The sequence below is a fragment of the Haliotis rubra genome, unplaced genomic scaffold, assembly GCF_003918875.1.
Source record: "Haliotis rubra isolate DU_JTF1 unplaced genomic scaffold, ASM391887v1 Scf490, whole genome shotgun sequence".
Classification (NCBI taxonomy): Eukaryota; Metazoa; Mollusca; class Gastropoda; order Lepetellida; family Haliotidae; genus Haliotis; species Haliotis rubra.
In genome coordinates this window covers 416,901-435,155 of record NW_025767180.1, presented here as the reverse complement: position 1 = coordinate 435,155, position 18,255 = coordinate 416,901, and the positions used below count along the sequence as shown (strand labels likewise).

The 18,255-nt window shown below is 40.8% G+C and overlaps 1 protein-coding gene across 2 annotated transcripts in view; it reads left to right on the top strand.

Moving 5' to 3' along the window:
• LOC124291406 overlaps positions 1 to 18,255 on the top strand; it is a 52,077-nt gene that overhangs the window by 30,222 nt on the left and 3,600 nt on the right. The window contains exons 1-4 of one of the 2 annotated variants that reach the window (XM_046728391.1): positions 5,695 to 5,835; positions 14,822 to 14,918; positions 16,151 to 16,307; positions 18,141 to 18,217. In XM_046728391.1, the coding sequence (XP_046584347.1) occupies positions 16,265 to 16,307; positions 18,141 to 18,217 (120 nt within the window). In that variant the 5' untranslated portion in view covers positions 5,695 to 5,835; positions 14,822 to 14,918; positions 16,151 to 16,264. Of the gene's footprint in view, positions 1 to 5,694; positions 5,836 to 14,821; positions 14,919 to 16,150; positions 16,308 to 18,140; positions 18,218 to 18,255 lie in introns of those variants that run through there. The other variant, XM_046728392.1, reaches the window with a different exon arrangement.

Sequence of the window (18,255 nt, the reverse complement as noted above, 5' to 3'; positions counted from 1 at the left end):
CCCATCTGGAAATCGGATTCGAACCTCATGATTCGTCATGAATACATTGTTTACATACTTAATTCAATGCTTAAATCTCCAATCTATTTTAATGAACACCTTGAACCCATTCGCCACCTGCATGAGCTTCGTATGGGGTCCAGTTCAATAGCCGAAACTAACCGTCCATTCAGAGAGCTCTAAAGAGCAAGAAAGTGATAGTAATAAGAGAGAATGATATTGAACTGAGACTCAGGTTGCGAATGGGTCCTTGGAATTTATTATTAAAAAGGTTATAACACCCTGCATGGATATTCGAGACGTTCCTAAAGTCTCGAAAACTCTGGAAGCGCACGCCATGTCATATCATCTTACCTCACACATACATGTCGTTTACTGATTGCCTGAGCCAATAAATGTACCCCGCTTACAAGCGAGTAACATTTTCTATGTTACCCGCTGGGAATGCCGAACTGTGGAATTCATTTGGTACATCGTGTTAGTAGTGTTTTGGTAGTCTGTCTCACAGTCCCTGAACCACATTAATTTCCCTACTGCCAAGCCCTCTCTGCAGTGCTAAAGCCCTAAATAAAGCAAGTCTAGATTTCCTCTAAATCTCTGGTCTCCCTATAGGGCTCCTTGTCAATATAAATGGGCTTGTTTGTTACTATCAAAATTATATATATTCAGAGACTAAGCCTTAGTCTAGTGTTTTGGCTGTTGTCGGTATTGGCTAATTGCCTAACTCTGGTACTCCTTATTATGATCCGATACCCGTGCTTCAAACAGTTCAAACTTGACATTGAGGTGTTCGGTAAGATAAATACGTTGTTCACTGGTCCTTCGGGGCCCATCGGGCTCAGGGAACATAAACAAACATAGCGGGTACATCAACTCATGTCCCCCTCGTGACCAGTGAGTTTGTTTCGCCATTCCGTCGGACTGTCAGACAATTATTACACCGTCTCCGACAGTCTTAGTAAACTTAAGCTCAGTATTATTCGTTACACCGCTATGTGTATATCAGTATAGCAGTGTAACGAATAATACTGAGCCTAAGTTTACTTACACTGTGGTCGGTCTTCGACAGTTGCGCTGTGAGTAGTTCTTGTGAAGGATGCTGCCAGGGTGGGACATCTTCCTCTGCATCTCTCTCCACGTTAGTAACCACAATTACGATGCTGATTTCACGAAGACACAAACCGGATATGCGTTGAATGCCGCCAACCCGACAACAGATGACCTGCCTACACGACAGGAGTGTTAATGAATCATTAACTGACGCGACGAGTTCGCGGACATCGATTTAAATATTCTTCTAATGTCGGTAAAAGATTTGCAGATACAGTCTGTCATGGCATAAACGAATGGCTTTGTTTCTTTGTTGTTTTACGCCGCACTCAGCAGTATTACAGCTATATGGCGGCGGCCAGTACATAATCGAGTCTGGACCAGGCAATCCAGTGATCAACTACATGAACATCGATCTATACGTAATTGGGATACGATGGCACGTGTCAACCAAGCATAAACGAATAATAAACACAGGCGGAAAACATTTCATGTTGTTTATTGCCTAAATTGTACATAAGATATTGTACATCGTTATGACATTCTTATGTTGTCTTTAGGTCAATGAGGCTACGACAGTCTACCATTTCCTTTTAACATTTCCACAAATGACGTTAGCCCTAAGATCGCATTAGAAATAGTGAGCCTTGGGAGATGGGGGAGGTTGTGAGGTGGATGAAATCCCCCCAGAATAAATGGGGCCTCCAGGTTACAACAGGTTGCATGTCTGATGGTTGAATGTTCAGGCTCGGCGTTTTGGTTGATTACGTGTCATTTACCCCTACGGAGTGAGTGCATGTGTGCTCATAATATCAACCGGTTCGGTGGGGTAGCCCAGTGGTTAAAGCGTACGCTCTTCAAGCCGAAGACGCGGGTTCGATTCCCCACATGGGTACAATGTGTGAATCCCATTTCTGGTGTCCTCCGCCGTGATATTCCCGGAATATTGCTAAAAGGGCGTAAAACTAAACTCACTCACTCACTCATAATATCAACCAGGTCTGTCTGGTCCAGACTCGGTACTTTAGACCGCCGCCATATCGCTGTGTGCTCCGTTAACACATAAAACAACGAACATATTCAGTGTATAATAGTTTGAGTCTTAAACGAGGAAATGCAACCGTGCGGTTCGACGGGGTTATGTTCAGTATATAATGGATTGGGTCTTTAATTTTCGAGGAAATGCAACCGTCCAGTTTGACGGGATTATGTTTTTGCACCTGCCACAGCCGGGTTTAAAGGGCGATAGTCTACCTAACGGTGCTTGAATCATATTAGTTTCCCTTCCGCCAAGCATGTAAGTACTGTAATGTTAAAGCCATGATTAGCATGAAGCAAGTTCAGTTCTGTTCAGTTCTGTTCAGTTCTGCATCCTCTCAGTCTCAATGGGTTGTCTTATTCAGTATAAATGGAGCTATTCGTTTCTGTCAAAATTATGTGTTTTTCAGAGTCTAAGTTATTCGTTGGTCTACTGCTGCGATACAGCTAAATGTCTGCCTCTGTGTAAGCACATTTCATCCGATAGGGTAAGTGTGTCACGTGACACAGGGTGGGTGCGGAAGTAACGCTACTTGAAAACTGTCAGTTGTCGTCATTCAAGAACGACCAAACATGTAGTACATGTAGTTCCTGTTACTAGAGTTCATGGGATGACCGCACACTGGACATCCATCAGGAAATTGATGTTGTATTTACGTCAATAGTCAATTGAGTGAGTTTAGTTTAACGCCGCACTCAGCAATGTTCCAGCAATATGGCGGCGGTCTAAATAATCAACTCTGAACCAGACAATCCAGTGATCAACAGCATGAGCATCGATCTACGCAATTGGGACACGATGACATTTGTCAACCAAGTCAGCGAGCCTGACAACCCGATCCCGTTAGTCGCCTCTTACGACAAGCATGGGTTACTGTTCAAAGATCAATTCTAACCGGATCTTCACCGGTATAACCAAAGAATAATTGTACAGTCCTGAATTGACAACACGACAATCACAGTCATTTGTGAAACACTAAATGATCATATTGAATAAGAAGACCAAGTTGTAAACAAGGTCCATCCCTGTTGATCTGACTAAGAAACACATACATGTTCATCAGGACGAATACATTTGGCATAACATCACCGTTTTATGAATCTTTCAAGAAATAGGTAAAGGTATTTTCGACTCGACATAAAAAGACTGACTGACTGACTGAGTTTGGTTTTACGCCGCTTTTAGCAATATTCCAGCAACATCACGGCGGGGAACACCAGAAATGGGCTTCACACATTGTACCCATGTGGGGATTCGAACCCGGGTCTTCGGCGTGACGAGCCAACGCTTTAACCATTAGGCTACCCCACCGCCCCGACATAAAAAGAAAGTGAGGCGAGTGTGTTTTTCAATGATAACTTTTTAGATGTATGTGTAGTATTTAGCGAAAGTTAGATGCAAGTGTCTATTGAGAGCAGATTACGGGTTCCAGTGTGCATCTGGCTCCTTCCCCGCCCAAAATGATATCGTCCGCACGTGATTTCATCACACAATGTGTAATAAAGGTGAATTGTTATAAAACAGAGATCTCTTCACGGGTGAGCTATGAGACCTAATAGTATCCAGAAGGTGCAAAGAGCCAGTGTTATAACTTATTTTCAGATCTAATTATTGTAAATATTCACATGGTTAAACGGTGAGTTAGAGCCATATAACGTCCATGAGGTCACAAATTGAAACTGAACTACAGGCTGGCTTGAGGGAAGTGTCTCTGTTGGGTTGATTTTCATGTATTTATCTTTCTGGCAATCGGTTTACTGTGATAGAGTGTTTGTACCTCGTGAATGAATAATTTATCAAGCCCAGTCTCATTGTAATCAGATGCGGGATGACCTTAAAGCGCATCGAGGTCACGAGTCGGGTGAACGTTCTACTCAGATAATAAGCGTTCAGGCTTCTGAATTGTCATAACATTCAGACGAGATTATCATCCTTTGCTATCTCAAAAAGACTGCAAAAATACAGGACGTTATTTTCACGTTGTAGAATCATCCTGTCGTTACTGAGTTTCAAGTATCTACCCTTAGACTAACGCTTAGTCCCTGAATGTATATAATATTGATAGTAACAAATAAACCCATTTAAATTGTGAAGGAGCCCCAGTGAGTTGGGAGTTTCAGGGACCTGGGAAAATCTAGACTTGCTTCTTTCAGACTTGAAAATTGCAAGGAGGGCTAGGTAGAAAATAGTGGTTCGGGGACTGTGAGACAGACTATATTCACCCTATAAAGGGTATTCTGTCGAGACTCTATTTGTGTCCTTTTTTCATAAACAGGAGGGGGAGGGAAACAATGATACACTCTTAAGTCAAATTATCTTCCCCAACTTCCTCCTCAAGAGTGAGTGAGTGAGTTTACTTTAACGCCGCACTCAGCAATATTCCAGCTGGCTATATGGCGGCGGTCTATGAATAATCGAGTCTGGACCAGACAATCCCGTGATCAACAGCATGAGCATCGATCTGCGCAATTGGTAACCGATTACATGTGTCAACCAAGTCAGCGAGCCTGACCAACCGGTCCCGTTAGTCGCCTCTTACGACAAGCATAGTCGCCTTTTGTGGCAAGCATGGGTTGCTGAAGACCTATTCTACCCAGGATCTTCACGGGTCTGTTACTAAAGAGCATGACAATACACATATGCGATCAGTTGTGTATATACACATTCATGTAGACTTGCACAAGTCTCTAAGGTAATATAAGCAGAGACCATATATCTGTATATGGTCTCTGATATAAGTAATAGTTAAAATGGACATTTCTAAAACAATATATATGAATAACAGTCTTGTACCGTCCGCTTATCTAGACATGCCTCTCTAAAGGATAGAATCACTATACACCCATGGATTTAGCATTCAGTACAGCCTTGGAGCAAGGCTAATATTCGTACACAACATACACTTTCCATGTACTGGCACTTGACCCTCAACCGATGCTTGGAAATTCGTTACTTAACCAGGAAGACTCTGTAGGCACCTCCAATGGGCTCGCATTATGTAATATACGTTTTAAAAGGTTACTTGCAAGCTTAGCACCCTCAGCTAACACTACCTATTTGAAATAGTAGCAACGTAATTCATAGTATTTGGGGGTTGGGGGGATAAATTATATTTGTGTTTTCCCGAAATTCCAAATGTGTTTATGTGAATGTACTTGCTCCACCTACGCGGTGGAGACCTCGACCCATGCATCTACCCATCCCAACCACACCTCTCATTTGGGCCCACGCTCTAACCCACCCTTCGTGACTGATTGGCCTCGTCCCCGAGCGGGAACCATGCGTCACCACGCTTCACAGATTCCATTACAAAATATCTTCCAACAGAACTGAAAAAACGATTTCTTTTTATGTACAGGTGTCTAAACACAAAAAAAACACTTAAAATCTTAAAATACCTTTAAATAACCTTCACCCCTGCTCACTATCCCGCCAACAGCAAGCAGTGCATTCTTTCCGAAGCACCATTGATTTCCACAACAATGAGTAAAAACGACCTTGATCGGTAATATAAGCAGTTATCTCCCTTTGGTTTAACCGCCAAAGCTGTGGGTTGAACAGCACACGTAATGACTGTTCGTGAACAGTTCCCCTCTCCACATTCACCATTACAGCCAATCATCGACGCGGTTACAAACACTTCCACTCCTTTTCGGAAAGATCCTTCGTAGCAGGACAAGCACTCAGTCAGAAACTTTGAATTAAGAAGCTTAGGACGGATGTTTAAAGACAATACAGCAATAAATGTAAGTTTTGTTTTATATTTTTTTCAAATTACATAAGGAATATCAATTTTGTATCATGGTAATTGATATGCTGATATGTATTAACTAGGCAGTCTATGTATACTTTGTATATATACAAAAATGATAATAGTTGGTTGATTAATATTATATTGTTTTGGGTTTATACTCTATCAACATGTAATTAGACCTGACTGTAACTGTGAACTGTGTCATGATTTTACTATTGTTTAACTATAACATTTTCTATAATGTTGGCTGTTTCTTAATGATTAATATAAAATTATTATTGATATTATAAGGGACAAAAAATTTTGTGAAAGAGTGAGAAAAGATAAAATATGTCATATCTTGTACATATATATTTTATAGAAATACATATACACACTTTTTTCATTCACAAACACCCTTCAATGGCTCAGGAGAGCATCTTTACAACTCCAAACGGCACCGTGTTTTGAGATCGTGTTAAATCATCCGATAAGCGAACCCTCCTAGTTGTTTACGAGGAGTATATTTATTAAAAACTTTCGAATTTGTGTGGACAATCCATCAGGTTAAAATGTCCTTTCATTTTCTATTTCCTCTGAAATACAACAAAAATGTAAACAGGTAGAGTTTACCTTTGAAAAGGAAAAAAACAGCATTCTTTATCAAGGTGAGGAGCTTGTGACGTCATGAACTATTGACCCGTGACATGCGCAGTGCGATCTAGTCTGAGTCATGTAAACAGAAGCACGTGGGCGGGTTATGATGCAATTCCTCTGCTATCGCTGTCATTTAATCGTCTTTGACGAACGGGATTACGACAAACACGGGTGGTTTCTGACATGCAAATTCTAGATAAAACGCCCTTACCCCATTAACTACTACAAAGTCGGTGTAAACAAACTGAAAACAAAAACCTGTTGTGCCTGGGCAAAGGCTTGACAACGATTTGCCCTTCCTCGTCCCAGTGTAGTATTTCATTGTGGGACTCGTTTCGATTAAATCGTGAACACAAACGTTTCGCAATAAAACATATTTTCCAAGTGTCTCATCTTAGGAGTGGTGCGAGCTACCTTGTTAACGGGTACACTGGGTTTGTCAGCGTAGGCTCCAGCTAGGATTAACAAGTGCATTCTTTCGATTTCTCACTGACATAACACATGTTATATTTGTCATTACAATTTCTCAGTGAAGTACAGATTCTACTACTATAGCTGGGTTGAGTCCCATCCGGGATTCGAACCAGCACTCTCAGAGTCAGGCACTTAATCGCCAGCACACAAAGCCATCCGTCTAACCCCCTCAGCCGAGATGGCAAAACTAACTTACTGGAATCTGTACTAGTATAGAAAAGTACAATAATGTGTACTTTACTGAGAAAGTGTAATCCTAAATATAAAACGTGTTACATTTGACTACTTTCTAAATGGCACTGTGTATCCATTCTTACTGATATATTGAAATATGCATAATGGCGTGTTACATTTGACCACTTTCTAAATGGCATTGTGTATCCATTCTTACTGATATACTGAAATATGCATAATGGCGTGTTACATTTGACCACTTTCTAAATGGCATTGTGTATCCATTCTTACTGATATATTGAAATATGCATAATGGCGTGTTACATTTGACCACTTTCTAAATGGCATTGTGTATCCATTCTTACTGATATATTGAAATAAGCATAATGGCGTGTTACATTTGACCACTTTCTAAATGGCATTGTGTATCCATTCTTACTGATATATTGAAATATGCATAATGGCAGTGACATGTAATAATTCAAAGATATGACATTTTTTAAATGTGTTTGTCTGTCTGTATGAATGTATGTTTCTTGAGTTTCTAAAAATGAAGAAAATATCTGTACTTATTTATAAAATATCTGTACTTATTTATTATGTTTTATGAATATTTTCTAAAAACCGTTTTTTCTGAAATATATCTTCCTTTCAGAGACTAGATGTTAGTCTAGGTGTAACGTGTATTTAATCACTTCCTGCATAACCCGACTTCAAGGCCACATTACGACACAACCAAAACTTGCGACATAACGCCTAGATAGTAGAGTCATAATATGGGACATATTATACTTGGGTGTATTCCCATGTATATCGTAACATGCTTTTGCAAGACAGGACGGGATTGCCCGTAGAGCAAGATGTTTATTACAACTGTTTCCAGGGGTGTTGCAAACAGTCCTGTCGCTGTTTGAAACATGCTTCACGCTTGAGCCGTGACCTCAATACAAATGTGACGTCACGAGTTTATATCACGTTTTCATTGCATGAGGGTTTATACGTAACACATGTTATTCAAACCCATGGTCCGATCGTGTGTAGCTATTACCTTTAGATGTATAAATGAATGATGGTTTTAAGGGAGGTTACCCATTTTCTTCTGGGGAGGTAGGGCGGTCATTAATTATGTACACATACACACGGGTGGGAGGGGGGTTGGTGGTAGTTATTGATTTTGTAAATGACATGCAGGGGTGGGGTGGGGTGGGTTTCACTTACATGGTGCATACAGTTTAGGTGTGTTGGGGTGGGGGATGGGGCATTCACATTGTACATGCTTCTCCATAAAACCCATCATCACGCCTCCTAGCCATAAATTGTGAGCGGCCCCTTACCCAACCAAAGACGTACTCGGTATGTACTCTTTGCCCTAACTAAATGTAGGTCAAAGAAGATGATATACTATGAAGATGATACATTGTGAATGTTTTATATGATTATGGTTTATTGTAGTGTGTTTTATTTAACACAATTAAGGCGAAACAACATACCATTGTGTTTACATACTATCATACTCAGACATGTTAGAGAATCGTGCGTACAACGTTGATTTCGTCCTCATATCGAAACCTGCATGACTGGTCGCGGTTAATCGACGACTTGTCAAAAGGTAACCCATATATATTATACACCCATGTGACGTCATGATTTTTGCTGACAAAGCACAAACGGCCCTTCGTGCGATTCCAACAATACGGGTACACATGTGGGGCAGCTTATATCTCTTACTCATGATATTACTGAACAGACGTGACTACCCGGGTAGGAAATAACAGATATCTACAGATTTAGATTGTTCGTGACACTGAAACACTTAAGAAAATAAGCGAGTGTAAACAACCCCTACACGCATTCACTAGATACTATATAACGTTTGGTTTAGCGATAGGAACGTCGTGTATTGATCGGAGAAGGCAGATGAATATTCATGGTCTCAACCTAAATCTTACGGAACAAAGTCTCGATAGCTTACCTAAATTCGCTATTTACAGCTATCTGGTTCGACAACAACTGTAACGGCTTCTTGTGGTGTCAGAATACGACTACAGGCACCCCAAGAGGAAATCAAAAGCTCGAACACTGAATAATAGTGCCTGTAGGTATTAAGACCTAATAATAGCTAGAATATCGGAAGTGCTATTTTTAGTTCAGACTACGATCTATATATATATACATGTATATACCATAACGAAAATCGCATGTCCAGACACTTCATGCATGAAACCGAATCAGGTAAGACTATTCATAATATTGTAATTTATTTGAATATTTAGGTGTAGACATGTCTGTCCAGCCTTTATTTTAAAGTGTCCGTGCGTCCGGTTGCCTGTTCGCCCTTCTATCGTATTTGTTGGTCTGCGTTTTGTGACTGGTCATATGCCGATATATCACGTGTATAACATGTGTCTGTATATTGACCATGTCTACGTACATTTATCAGTGACACTGTTCATCTATCAATCTACCTAATCCAGTATATTCTATTTTGTTATGTTTCCACTGCGTACAATAAACTATAACTATTAGTTCGACATAACCGTAGTTCGTTGAACGCGTTTCGGCTGAAATATACAGCAAGCGGCCGGGACCAATAAATCAGTTCGTTATGTCCACCAGTTCGTTATATCCATCAGTTCGTTATATCCACCAGTTCGTTATATCCACCAGTTCGTTATATCCATCAGTTCGTTATGTCCACCAGTTCGTTATATCCATCAGTTCGTTATGTCCACCAGTTCGTTATATCCGTCAGTTCGTTATATCCATCAGTTCGTTATATCCGTCAGTTCGTTATATCCGTCAGTTCGTTATAAGCGTTTACTGTATCGTAAAATACGGTTATGGTGAATTGAAAGGAACCACTAATTTTAGTACGCAATAGGCATTTCGACAGAAATATATAGCATGTTGCCGCAGCGAAACAATCCAGTTCGTTATAGACGTGGGGCGGTGGGGTAGTCAAGTGGTTAAAGCGTTCGCTTGTCACGCCGAAAACCTCTGTTCGATTCCCCACATGGTTCAATGTGTGAAGCCCATTTCTGGTATCCCCGCCGTGATATTGCTGGGATATTGCTAAAAGCGGTGTGAATCTAAACTCACTCACTCACTCATCGAACTGCGTATTTCTCTTCCCCCGGATATACTACATGGGCTCCCTCTGATGCTCCGGATGAGTTAGTCTGCCTAACAATCCCTGAGCCGCATTTTACCCTTCCACCCAATTCCTGCTGAAACGGGGCGGTGGGGTAACCTAGTGGTTAAGCGTTCGCTCGTCGCGCCGAAGGCTCGGGTTCGATTCTCCAATGTGTGAAGCCCATTCCTGGTGTCCCCCGCCGTGATATTGCTGGAATATTGCTAAAGGCGGCTTAAACACAACTCACTCATGCACACACTCTTGCTGAAGCCCTAAATCAAACAGGTCAGGTTCTCATATCCCATCTCACTGGGGCTCCTTGTCAGTTTGGGGCGGTGGGGTAGTCTAGTGGTTAAAGCGTTGGCTCGTCACGCCGAAGACCCGGGTTCGAATCCCCACATGGGTACAGTGAGTGAAGCCCATTTCTGGTGTCCCCTGCCGTGATATTGCTGGAATATTGCTAAAAGCGGCGTAAAACCAAACTCAGTCAGTCCTTGTCAGTTTAAAAGGAACTATTTGTTTCTATCAAAGGTGTATATATTCAGAGACTAAACGTTAATCTACATGTAAGTGTACCCAGTACTATTATTCTTCTGTTCCTTCGGCTCTATCTAATCTAATCAATCTCACTGTATTTGCGATCCATATATTTATAGTTCGAATAGATACGCAATCTTTCAATTCTGTCTTATATATCTGTCACTACTCTACATGGATATAACTTCTATATATCATTCTTTTTGTCTGTCCAGCTATTCCATTTAGCCCATTATCAACATTGTCTATAACTTAACCTGTATGTGGTGTCCTCTCATTACGAATTGGGAGATAACCATCTATGTAACTGTCTTTCAATTTATTGTCTCACCGATTCACTTCCTTAATTACGTAGAACTGACGTATACACGAACAGACTTCTGTGCGTCTTTACGAGGATTAAAGATTTTTTTTAAATATAAAATATTTTGAGATGACCCCCGACTGGAAATGCTTCACAGTACAATCGTGTACTGTGAAACATGAGTCGGGGGTCATCTCTAAAACAATAGTTTTTTAATCTTTAATCCTGGCAAACACACGAGGGCCTGTAGCTGTTAATAGCGCCTCGATCATATGACCTTGAACCCATACTGTTAAACTGTGCCATCCCTGTTTCCATACGAAATCCGGGCTTGTCAACCAATACCCGGTAGTTTGAAAGCAGTTAACTGTCAACTGAAACATTTCCGTGCCGTGCAATTAGAGAGGGGAGGTTAGGTTTTCATTTCTTTCTCGCGATCCTTTAGCTTGGCAAATGCGGAAACCAATCATTCAGTTCCTTTTGGATATGATGGCACAAGGGATGGTCGGATGTGAGGGAAATCATTTAAAGGAGATGGGATGTATGTAACGGAAGTGTTCAATATGCACAGAGCGCATCGGGGTGAATGAAACAACTGCCTTCCATGTGCATGGTTTTAAAGGGTTGTGTGGATCCGGTTCGACCTCTTGAGTAAAGAGGAAGATTCGATGCTTGTCGTTGAAGCGTGGGAGCACCCCGTCGTGTTATTAATATGGGCCTTCAAATATAGTCGTAAATTTAGGGACGTCATTGATTAACTTTTAACATAAAGTTGGCCACCATTCCTCACAAATGTGTTTTTTTTTTATCTCACAGTTATCTTGTTTTTGGCAATTTGTGTTTTCTTGTGTTTCCTAACTCTCCCCAGTTTTATGGAACATTTTTTCCAGCCCTATGAAAATGTAACGGTTTTGTAATAAGTCCGAACCGTTTAGGGCAGCATTTTTATTTTTTGTGTTTCTCATCCCCCGACGACCCTTCTAATTTTATCACCGACGCTGCCAAAAGTCACGAGAACGCGAGAAATTGTACTAAGAATTACAATAAATGAGAATCAAGAACATTATTCAGATAATTTTGTCTTTGTTAAGTTGGGTTTTTTCCCGACCGACCCATATTCAGAATTTTGTGGCTACTTGAAACACATAAAAAAATGATGCCCTTACATAGCATTTGAATAATAAGATGACCAAGTCATTGGTAAGCCCACGCATTCCCAGTAAACGAAATGACAACGAACAGTAGCTCATGTGAAGCTTCTGTGGGCTTTTATGTGAAAGGAACCTGAAGCGGAACCAAACGATGCCCACGGAAGTTATGTGATATAACACATGAACGTGATAACCAATATTTCTCGAGAAGTGTGCCCTACCACAATAGTTGTATACTAACGTAGTTCCGTGCAGGAACATATGCTTCAATATATATTTGCAGATTTGATAAAAGCATGCAGGAAACCGGGACAAAGATGTTTGTTTAGTATTCCGTTTGAACTTTCCCTTGAGATATATGATTATCTTTTCACTACATGTATATGTCTATGAAGTTTTCAGTTATTGTATGTCGGCTTCGTATAGGAAGAGTGAGTGAGTATTGTTTTATGTCGCTTTGAGCAATATTCCAGTAATATCACGTCTCATTTCAAACTGCATCTCTCTTATCATCATCTTCAACATCACTTTCTTGCTCTTGGGAGCTCTCTCTCATTCGACGGTTAGTTTCAGCTATTGAAGCGGGCTCCGTACGAGTGTGGGAGTCAGTGAGTTGGGTTTTACGCCTCTTTTAGCAATATTCCAGCAAGATCACGGCGGGGACACCAGAAACGACCGAATGCTTCAACCACTAGGCTACCCCACAGCCCCTCGTATAGGTAGAGATCTATACTGACGTCCTGGGTACATATTGAGTATGCGTCGTTCTAGTTGTCCATGGATCATAACCACTGTGCAAAATAGCTACTGGCCCGCTAGCACGTGGCTTGTAAATATCCAGTTGGACCAGTAAATCTCCACAGTCATTGGCCCGACTGGCCAGTGAATTTTCTTGGTGTCATTTTGTTAATATATCACTCTCTCCGACTTCATAAGTTACAGTACACTTTTAAATCATGCAAGATTATGGCCTGATAAATATGTTCATCATATTAGCTACTTCATGATGAAACCCGTGTCTACATTCAAATTTCGGGCTAGTGAATTATTTTGTGGGCTAGTAACTACCAGGCATAGCTAGCCCGACTGGCTAGCAAAATTTGGAAACTATTTCGCACTCTGATCATAACTGAGACGAATCCTTGTCCAGGTGGTCCTGGAATTGCTAATGGTCTGTCGATATAGGATATGGATTCTAATGTTATGTAACATGTATTAAACCAAATTATGTTCATAAACAATCTCACCTTAGTGCCTTTTGGTATCATATACATGTATATCATCACACCTCGATGCTCGATATATATTGATACACTGGCTCGATATATACTGTTGATATATTGGATGACAAAAGGCACGAGAATAACATTCTGTATATTTTATTCATTCTTCCAGTAAAAAACGCACGGCAGCTATAATATTAGTAATGTCATTTGATAGTGACGTCATATTCACAGATGACGTCACAATAGTTTTCAAAGGTTTGTGATTCCATTTCATTTTAGCGATATCCCTCAGTAAGCTGGTACCGGCTCCCATATCACTTTTTATAGCTAAAATGGATATAATTAGGAGATAAACATCATGTGTTGGCCAATTTCTGGGTGTGATTGAGTATTTGAAGCACGGGAATTCAGTTGTTGAGCATTGAAAAAATGGCGGCTGGTAGTATGGGCAAAGGTCATGGTCGAATGGCGTCACTCTCAATAGTGACGTCATCTGTTTTGTTCTATTACGTTTCCATATTTGTAAAAGGTGTGCCAGTGACCTCCGTCATTTGCTTCAAAACTGTTGTTTGTTTTTATTTTATTAAAACTTCTTATCCATTTTAGCTATAATAACGGTAACGCTCTGTTTCAGGGCATTATCATTTGCAGAAGTCCTCGGTCTTTTCAACTTAATGAAATACCTCTGGCTTCTGCAAATGATAATGCCTTGAAAAATAGCGTTACCCTTATAGGAGACACCACTTTATCCTGCAAGCAAGTGTTTTAGGATAAATGCGTGTTATGTTAACTGTGATTTCTAAAAATAAAACCATCACACCAAACGTAATATCAACAACCATGATTCCTCGGAAATCCAAAGAAAAAAACCCGAAAGTAACAAAATATATTTCCGGGAATGTATTACACGTTCGGGAATCAAGGTGAGATTCGGAAACGGGATTCTTGGAAAAGTAGGGACTTTTCACTCACATGTCGATTCGTCGGTAGTTATATAGTCTGAATCGAATTGATGAGCGTCGACGACGCACCGGAATTTGTTCCCTGTTACTGAGAAGCCCTTTCGTTTTCTGGGACAGAAGGATAGAAAAAGAAAATTTAGTGCATGGAATATGCAGTGCCAGGTAGGTGAATACCAAACTGGACATGTTTTGCGTGTATTCCTTTGAAGACAGAAATCTGAAAGTTTGCGGGTAACTGCAGAGACTCGATCGGTTACCCGGTTACCCACAAAGAACGGGTTTAGACTGGGGGAAAGATCCACTGTAACTACGGTTTTATATCGTGAATTGCCAACGTATTTTGTATTTGTACTGATATTGTATTTCATTGTATTCTTGCAGCAATTATCCAGATATCTTCACCTGAGACGTCGATGTTGTAAGGCGATCACGTGACCTGTGACGTCATGCGTAACACAGCTACCCCATCAAAAGTCAGGTGTGTTCAAGTGGGTGCTTAGTTATGGCAGGGAGACTATATAACGTTGTAGAGTATCCCTGGTTATGGTGTTTGTTTTTTGTTACACTGAGGTGTAATTAATCATTTCATCATCAAGATATGTTCCATGTGCCATGCATATTTAGAACGGACACTGAAAAAAGCTGCTTTCTGTCAATACCGGACTGTACTCGGTCCGAATCTATTACGTAAAATCACGATCACTTCCTTTTTGTTTATGTGATGCTGTATGCTCACAACCCGTGAAGATCCGGGTTAGAATTGGTCTTCAGTAACCCATGCTTGTCGTAAGAGGCGACTAACAGGATCGGCTGGTCTGACTTTGCTGATTTGGTTGATGCATGACATTGCATCCCATGCGTAGATCGATGCTCATGATTTCATTCACAGTATTCATTGAACCAGACTCGATTATTTACAGACCGCCGTCATATAGCTGGAATACTGCTGAGTGCGGAGTTAAACAATAACCAAACCAAATCTGACAAATCAGGATCTCTGCCTAAACCGGACGAAACTTTCGACCTCAGAGACGGTCAGTTCCACGGTCATGAACTGTACCACGTGATCAGCGAGTGCGTTGTGCCGACGTCTTTGACATATATCTGTCTATTCAAACCACATGAATCATGTGTACAGTGGCTATTATAATGTATATTTAAACGAGATAAGGTGATGGTGATGCTTGTGGCACTACTCGAGTTATTTTGTCTCATTTAACAAACGTACACGTGAGTGTACATATTCTACTCTTGTGTGTTCATTCTAACAAGACCGCCTCCGTGGTGTAGTGGTTAGAGCGTCCGCCCGGAGAGCGGAAGGTCGCGGGTTCGATCCCCGACCGCGTCATACCAAAAGACGTTAAAATATGGTACTTGTTGGTCCCTGCCTGGCGCTCAGCATTAATGGGTACAACAAGGACTGGTCGGCTCGGAGTCAGTATAATGTGTCTGAGTGGGGTATTCATGCTTCACTGCGGCATGGTATCTCAGTGGGCTAGCACTATAAAACCAGCTTCAGTCTGGGCTAGTACAAGCAGCCGCACATACACATACACACGCATGCACGTCGTCATATGAGCGAAATATTCTCAAGCACGACGTAAAACCCAATTTCACCTCACCTCACCTCACCTCACCTCACCTCATTCTAACAAGCAAATGATCACAGTGGATTATGAGGATTGTTCACCATGCTTGTGTTTGTTCCAGAGATAACAGCTTATGTATATGGCAGTCCATTAACCATCCTTTACGAAAATCATTTGAAGACAAACATCAGTCTCGGCACATTTTACGTCTTGATACGTAATACCAACAATTGTTATGTCTTCCTTACGAACCAGTAGAAGCTCTGAGGATAGATCTTGTAAGTATATATAATTGGCGCTGGTGTTATAGTTATGAGTGAGTGAGTTGGGTTTTACGCCGCTTTTAGCAATATTCCAGCAATATCACGTCGGGGGACACCAGAAATGGGCTTCACACATTGTACCCATGTGGGGAATCGAACCCGGGTCTTCCGCGTGACTAGAGAACGTTTTAACCACTAGGATATCCCGCCGCACCGTTATAGTTATGAATAAATGACTTGTAATATAATAGTTCAATAACACAAGCTCTGTTATAACTAATTTATAGATTGATGAATCTATTATAATAAGATGTTTTGTGGTGCTTACTTGCGTCGACCGGTGCTCATGCCAATTCTGTAATAATGGGTATACAAATTGTGACCAAATGTCAAATTTTGTTCATCCCACTAAAGGGGGTTAGTAGTTAAAGCATTCGTGCCGCCGAAGACACGGGTTCGATTCCCCATATGGTCAAAATGTGTGATACCCATTTCTTGTATCCCCCACCGTGATATTGCTGGAATATTGCTAAAAGCGGCGTAAAACTCAACTCACTCACTCACTCATTCCACTAAGGATGTACAACTGTTTGAAAGGGGCATTTGTCTTGTAAACGAAACACGATTTGATTTTTAAAGACATACAGAAACATATCAATCAATTTATCAGATTTCCTTTTAATCAATAAATACATATATGGTCACAGTATTATTTGTATAAGGAAAGGTTAACTAACAGGTTAATAGAGCATCACTATGGCATAAGCGGCAATAGGCTGCGACCTTGGTAATACACTTCCTCGTTTGTGGTCAAATACCAACAACAGTGTCAAGGTTGTCTGTTCGTTCATTGATAAACACCCACATGGAAGTCTTTCCTGTTTATTTGCACCAAAGTGAACAACTTGATCATCTAATATCAGTAAACAGGTACTGTCACAGTGATTACACAAACAGGTGTGGTCTGAATGATTGTATAAGCACGCGACTGACCCAGTTATCAGTCACACCACAACTGATTCACCCGTAATCGATTTCAGGGTGTTGATAGTTGTGTCAGCAATTTGGGAGCGGCTATATTCGCAATTCGTTTAACAATTCAATGTATTTGTTTCCGATTATATTTGGTTGATTGATATTAAAATAATATTTGGTTCAGTGAGTGAGGCCAGTATTCATTAAACGAACAGTCATTTTACTTTTAGTAACGAGTACAGTACTGAAACGGGATACATAACACATATTTCACAACGATTATGAAACACCTATTGCATCACCCGTTCGAATTCAGTCCCGTGTGATAAAAGTACACGCTGGAAACATGTAGAATGTTGAAGGCTATTTACTGGGACGTGTGTGACCCACTTCTAAAGCGACCTAACTCGGTCAACGGAGAGCTTTCGTTTGGAAACACATCGTAAACACATCGATACAATAAATGTGTGTTGCCCATATATGATCTTGTAATCACTCGCCCATATCAAAATCAATATTGAAAAACTTAACTGATCATGCTGGTTACAACCCCCATAAATCAGTCAAAACTAGTTTTTGTCGCTTTCAGTCTGTCAATATCTTGTTGACATGTTGTTTGGAACGTTCCAGCACTGAGGCCGTTTTGTTATGCTACTAAATATAGCACATTACTCACACAGGAGGAATATCATTGGTTACAATACTGCCGTCAGAGGGCGCTGCTACAAATATTGCTCTGACGTCAAGTCATTCAGTGTGACGTAGGCGTCCTAAGAAGACAGTTTGTTTACATCCATGGCATAATACATATTGCAGCCCAATGAGTAAGCAAGTGTTCCTCTGTGGCTGTGAAATTCTTTTTTGGATTTGTAGCAGACAGTAACCCAGAGATATCCGAGAACACGGACGCAGGCAGTCGAAATCCGGATCCAGCCGAGGCCAGAGGAAAGGTACATCCTATTATTGTGGCCACACTTGGGGTTTTCCC